The following is a 7,047-nucleotide window of genomic DNA, read 5'->3' as shown; positions in this document are numbered from 1 at the left end:
CTTCGTGGAGGTTTTTAAAGCACTGCCCATAACTTCCATAGGCCTCATTCTTCAGGTCTCTGACATACAGTGATGTATGTTGAGTCTACACTTCATTGAACATAAACCAACATGGGAAAAAGTAAAATGTTTTTCTTTTGGTTTCACAATCCATTCAATACCACTGAAATACAAGAAGCACTTGGATACTTTATGGTTCACCTGCTATTACTGACATTATTTAGCATCTGTAAAGCTGAAACTCAGGTATCTCCTTGTACCTTTTCCAACGTGTTTAGTCTTGCTACCAAGTCATTTCTCTTAGATAACAGACGTAGCAGTTAAAAAAATAACATTCATGGGGTGCCTGGGTGGCTCAGTCAGTTGAGTGTCCAACTCTTGATTATGGCTCAGGTCATGATCTCACAGGGTCATAAGATTGAGCCCCACATGGGGCTCGATGCATGCTTGGAGCTGTCTCTCTCCCACTCTCTCTGCCCCTCCCTGGCTCATGTGTTTATGCTCTCTCTCTCTCTCATAAATAAACAAATGTTTACATGCATTGACTCATCAAACTATGACAATGCCATGAGGCAGTGCTTCAAAATGAATGAATGAATGAATGGATAAATAAATAAATAAATAAATAAATAAATAAATAAATAAATAACATTCACCTAAACATACTGGCTTTTGTGCACTTAATGCACTTGTCATCTACAAAGTGATGCTCTCTTCCTGTTGCTTTCATTTCCAACTTCCAAAGTATCATCTGTACAATTCAAGGGGCATTAACAATTGAAGGGGCTCTTTTCCAAAATTCTACATGTCTTTATTTTACAAGAGTTGTGAGAGATCATGAAATTATACTTCAATTTGATCCTATACTTTCAGAATCTGTGGTTTCTGCTTGTGGTCTTTTCCTAAGTACACTATGTATGTTGTTTTCTTCTTTGCTTTTAGCTCTTTCCATGAGAAGTTATGAAATCATAATGAAACTCCACTGTTTTCATGTATATGTACATGCATACGAAATAGAAGTATACAGATGATATATGCATATATGTTATTTTCTATATTCATATACATACATATTTTAAGATTTCTTAACTCATTATTTTTAAAGATAGATTTTTCTTTATTCATGACCTCAACAGTATTTCTTTAGAGTATAGGAGCTTTGAGCGCAAATACTTAGGAGAAAACAAGTTAAGATTGCATTATCCTGCAACTCATTAGTAGTAACATATTGCAAAGTGAAACAGCTTGGAAAAGAGGCAGGAAGGGAAGGGGTGTGAGGGAAGGAAGGTAAAGAAAAGGAACTAAGATGATCAAGTGGAATTCTTTTAATTTTTGACAGCTATGAAGTTCTTGCAAGCACAACTCTCTGCAAATTATTTTCCAAACGTGTCCCAAACGGAACAAAAACAGAGAATCCCTTAAGAACCTGAAGAGGTGCAACATTAAAGGCTACGATTATCTAGTAGCAAGTTGTCGGCTGCCTCCTCTTACTGTTCTCAAGATTTAGTGGGACTCCCCATGATTGTTTTCATTTCTTTTTCCTGAGCATCTGGGCGTGCACGGTTCAGAACCTTGAGGAAGTCAGAAGTTTTTGCCCGTGCACGTGTGTGAATATGGCCTTAGAGCACTTAATGCAGTTGTGCACAGAGTCCTGGAACTCTGTGTGGATCAGGTTGATGGTGTAGTCTTGAGCACTGGTATTGGTGTGGCGAGGGAATAGCATGAAGGTTAACAGAGCCAATGTTCTTGCCACTGCAGCACTGACATCTTCTGGCTCCAAAGGAGGTGCTCTGTGTCTAAAGAGGACCTGTGCAACCGTGTGGCTGGCTCTGCATCCTTTGAACTCCTGCATAGTCTAAGGCCATACCACCCTGAATGTGCCCGATCTTGTCTGAACTCCTGCATGAACACTTTTCCAATGACCAAATCATCGTTATCCTTAAACACTGAAGACTACTGTGACTGTCTTTTTTATACTCACCATCCCTATAATGGATTACTGCCCTGTTCTCTCCTTCCTTGCCCTCTTCTTGGAATTGGAAGTATTTCTCAAAGACCGAGGCAAAATAATTTCGTTTCAACATGCCAGCCTGATACACAATGGAATCCTTGGATTCTGGCAGATTTTCAAGGTTGTATAGCAAAGAGACATTGTATCTTGATTTTGGATTTACCAAGAAACTCCCATACACCCTCTTTAATAACTCATCAGCACCAAATATCTGAAGTTCCTTGTAGAATTTCAAAGAAATACTGACCATCACTTTTGTTTTGTCTCCATTAGGATTTGAAATATGATAGAAGACTCCATTGAACGAAATCTACAAATGTTACTTCTACTGCTTCTGGTTTGTTATTGGTGGCTGGGTTCTTGAACTTGAGCGTGAGTATCTCCTCAATGATGTGGTTGTTCACCTCCAGCAGGATCAGGGTGGTAGCTACACCTCCCCCCCCATTCCCTACAAGCCTGAACCTGCCTGCCAAGTCAACCCACCCCTGCCTCACCAACAAGTTCAGTCCCCTTAAGGCCCCAGCCCTGGCAGGTGTCTTCTGCTCTCACACCCACTTCTGCTTTGCTGCCCAGATGCGTGGCCCCGTGGTGCCATTTTCCTGCCATTCCCTAGTGTATGCACACATAGGGCTAACTCATTACTTTCTTGTCTTACATCATTGCTACGTGTCCAAGATACATTATTAAATGAAAGAAGCAGGCCACAAAGTAGCATAGATATACTTTGAAGGAGATTACAAAAAGTTACCCTAGCATTTTAATAGTTGTTTTTTTTATTGATGGTAAAATTGCTTGTGGTTACTAATTTATAATATTGTCTAAAACTTTATGAAAATTTATTAACGTATATATTTGTTTATAAAATTTTCCTTTGCAATAACTAAACAAATTCTTGTTCTGACAGAGCTCACGTAACAATGTTTTTGTGGACCAAAATGATAAACAAGTAACTCCATTAAATGTCAGAATGCAAGTATTACACAAAAATTACAAAGATCTATCAACGTTCAAAACAGAGGATTACTGCTGGAAAGTTGTTTAACTAAACTTTACAAATCTATATATAATTCAAAGGAATCCTGTAGTAAATTTTTAAAGAAAAGAGAAAAAAAAATCATTTGTATGATGGGAACCCTTATCACATAGACTGTTAGGAAAAGTTGTGACTTTGAATATTAATTGTCTTCCTTTATGAAGATGGGAGAAATAACCACGCTTCTTTCAAAGGCCCATGTATACTCTTAATCCTGTCACAGTCACCCTACATCTCTTACAATATGAAGAACTGCCTGGTGTCTGCTCTGGTTTGATAGAGCTTAATTTTGCATGTAAAGACTGGCAAACGTGTTTATAGGCTTTCTTGTTTGATCCCTGAGTCACGTGATCTGAAACTGCCCCAGCTGCTTCCTTACGCGCAGTTTTAACCATAGTTCCTAACTCAACTCTATACCTTCTACCCAAGTACCAGCTGTGAGTCCTGACAGCAATCATGAACGATTCTAACTTAATTTCTGCTTAGCTGTAACCTCAATATGCTGTGACTATTGCCACCCACATTCCACCCACATTCCACCCACATTCCAATCCTGTCCTCTGCCCCATCTCTTTTACACACACACACACACACAAACCCTGTTCATATAATCACATCTAAATCTGTTGCCCAAAGCCAGTTTTAGTTTCTGAAAGCCAACCCAAGAATATCTACTCAGAACCGGACTCCTGACTGTTTTCCAGACACCTTGGTCCCTTTACTCCACCATCAAAACTTGTAAGAAGTAAACATAATTATTCTCCTGTCTCTTAAAAGCTCTAATGTTCTACCTTGGCTGGTAGAGTCTGGTCTGGGGATGATTTAAATACCGTTTATCTCTTACTAGGTGTGTATACTCATTTAAAAAACATTTTAAGGATCTTTTGAACCTCAAAGCCAACAGCCTTGTCTCTAATCCATTATTTACAACACAATAGCCTTCCTACAGCTGTATTTTAAGCAAAGAGATCTTGGATGATCGGATATGTTTGCTTGGCTTTTGCTGAAAGTGAACATTGGAAGGCAGAAATAAATGTCAGTTCTTTATTCTGTCCTTCTACAAGTTTCTCTGTCTTTGCCATCTATGTTTTAGAAATATCTGTTTTTCTCTGTTTTATTTTTAATAAATAAGGATATTGGGAAATAATCCCAGAGAGTTATTCATGTCCTTTAAGAAGGTGAATTCATGGGCTACTTCTAGTGTACATACAATTAAGCTTAAAATGATGCTATAACTTCAGCATGTCTTATTTTCTCCTCTGGTCTCTATACATGTCTGTGCAGATAAGTCACCTTTGCTCTGAAAATTTTGGATTCAAAATCAAGGTATAGCAACTGGAGACTCAGAAGTCCAGAGCAAATTAAGATGTGGTTTTATTTAGTACATAAATATCATGAAAAATAAATATGCTTTACATTTCTTACTTAGAGTAATTGAGATTGAATGCCTTGCTCACCTGTTAGCAGATATTAAAATCATACGTGTTTTTTAATGTTCCTAAATACTGAATCATATTTGTACCTCATATAAAGTTAGACTAATTTATATAAAGCTCAGCACATACTTTTTACACTTTCAAATTCTGTGGAAATGTGAATTTAATATAAATTTGGGTCATAAATCTATTTTTTCAATACTAACAACAAGTCTACGAATTGGTATGAGGCCACTTCCATGTGACAATAAACAACAAAGTCTGCATGAAAATAATGCATTCCTAGAGTTAATAAAATGTATTCCTGTTTGGTAAAGGGGAAGATAAAGACAATGGATGGATTATAAAGTAAGGTATAAAATAGGTGAGATTAGATAATTCAAAATAGATGAGATTAGATAATTCAAGAAAAACTTAACAATGACTCACTTTACCCTTTTAAACAAACATGCAAACATGACCTAGTATCCAAATTTTCACACTTGCCTTCTATTCAACTGAGACTTTTCCTTCTTCGGCTTGGAGTACTGACTACTCTTTGAGAAAGATCTTTCTTATATTGATTTCCCCTTCAACCCATGCTTCCCCACAAATTATCCTTCTTATATATAGGTGGTTCAATTTCTCTTTCATCTTTCCTGACTGTAGTAGGACAGTAGATAGAGTAGCAATAAAGGGCAGTTTTTATTGTCCCCATTTCATTGACAAGGAAACTGAGGCTCAAAGAGTATGTTATTCTAAATTAAAGAGCTGTTAAAAAAGAATATTCAAAATGCAACTTTGTCTGCCTATTCTTATTTTCCAGTAAGATATCTTTTCCAGAAAGTGAACCATATTCTACAAAAAAGAATTTTCTAGAAAGCTATTGCTATAACAACTATCTTTGAACATCATGTTATCTGTCATTTTGTTTTTGTTTTTGTTTTGTTTTGTTTTTGTTTTTGAGAGAGAGCATATGCACACGAGCAGGGGAGGGGCAGAGGGAAAATCATTTTTTACATTATTATTATTTTTTTAAATATTTTGAGAGAGAGTGTGTGCGCATGCAAGTGGGACAGGGGTAGAGAGAAGGAGACAGAATTCCAAGCAGGCTCCGCACTGTCAGTGCAGAGCCCAACATGGGGCTTAATCTCATGACCCTGAGGCTAGGGCCTGAGCCAAAATCAACAGTCTGAGACTTAACTGAGCCACCCACGTGCCCCAGTCACTTTGGATATAGTATCAAAATAGCCCTTGGCCACACATTCTACATAGTAAGTTCCCTGATACTTAATCATTAATTAATTCAAAAATATGGAAATATATGGGAAAGAGTAATGAACAAAGCAAATATGAACCTAGTCTTCAGAAAGATTGAAGTCTTTTGGGAAAAAGCAAAAACTGTACTTATATTAGTGTTTATCACATGCTAAGAAGCATTAAAGTGAATTGTCATGATTTGCATACACCAAAAGAAATGAGAATTACTGGTAGGTAACATTGGTATTTGAATCATGACAACAGGATATTACACAGGGGAGCTTAAATAAAATGCAAATTATCTATTCATCCTTTTACTCTTTAGTTTTGATAAGGAACCAAGAGATGGAATACAAAAGCAAGGGGGGGAAAGGCAAGGAGAGGTATCTTCCTTCTTATATGTCATTGTTTATATATTATAAGCTAGGTTTTTGCCTTGTTGTTGGCTTTTTTTTTTTTTTTTTTTTTTGCTTATTTTGATGTTCTTGCCTTGTAACCTATATCAGGTAATCAGCGTAATCATATTCTCCTGTATCAAGACCCTATCTTGGTACTCTGAACAGCATGTCAAAACAGTACCCAGGTTCAAAACGACTAATTTTATGAGTTCTTCTAGAGACTGGAGTGTTCTTTCCCCAGTAGTGTCAATGCTTCCAGAGTCATTGATAGAAATAGACTGTGGTTATCTTTGCCCAGTATAACTGCAAGTAGCATTTAAATTCCTTTCTCCTTAACCATCTGCTTGACAAGCACACAATCAATTTCTTATTGACAAAGACCCAACACTAACCTGAGCGGGCTAACTCTTTCTTGATATCTCAGACAGGCTACCTCTTAGCCTGCCATACCTGAGCAGACATTTCTGGTCTCTAGCTTCTAGCCCTTGGTGACATAGCTTTGTCACTATAATCTAAGCCCTAAGTCTAACAACAGAGGGCACACTGGTCCCAAGGATCACAGAGATATTAGAGATCAAGTAAAAATTCAACAAAACGTAGGGGTGCCTTGGTGGCTCAGTCGGTTAAGCATCTGACTTTGGCTCAGGTCATGACCTCACAGTTCCTGGGTTTGAGCACTGCACTAGGCTCTGTGCTGACAGCTCAGAGACTGGAGCCTGCTTCGGATTCTGTGTCTCCCTCTGTCTCTGCCCCTTCCCAACTCATGCTCTGTCTCTCTAATTTTTTTCCTTAAAAAATTCAATGAAAGTTAAAAAAAAAAGGGATGAAAATGAAACCTGCTACCAGTGTATGGCAGATTAGATATATTGAAAGATCATCCTACTATAAAACAATTCTATTTTAGAAAGAAGATATATAGTAAAATATCGT

At 37.4% G+C, this 7,047-nt stretch overlaps 1 protein-coding gene across 1 annotated transcript; it reads right to left on the bottom strand.

Annotated features, from left to right (window-relative positions):
- Positions 1 to 1,496: 1,496 nt before the first annotated feature.
- Positions 1,497 to 2,967, bottom strand: LOC115506878 (actin-related protein 2/3 complex subunit 2-like). The gene is given in 5 exon segments (XM_032592079.1): positions 1,497 to 1,615; positions 1,618 to 1,843; positions 1,882 to 1,955; positions 1,958 to 2,090; positions 2,914 to 2,967. Coding segments are annotated over 5 exon segments (606 nt in total).
- Positions 2,968 to 7,047: the final 4,080 nt, after the last annotated feature.

The sequence above is a fragment of the Lynx canadensis genome, chromosome X (assembly GCF_007474595.2).
Source record: "Lynx canadensis isolate LIC74 chromosome X, mLynCan4.pri.v2, whole genome shotgun sequence".
NCBI classification, from domain to species: Eukaryota; Metazoa; Chordata; class Mammalia; order Carnivora; family Felidae; genus Lynx; species Lynx canadensis.
This window is presented reverse-complemented; position numbering and strand designations above follow the sequence as displayed.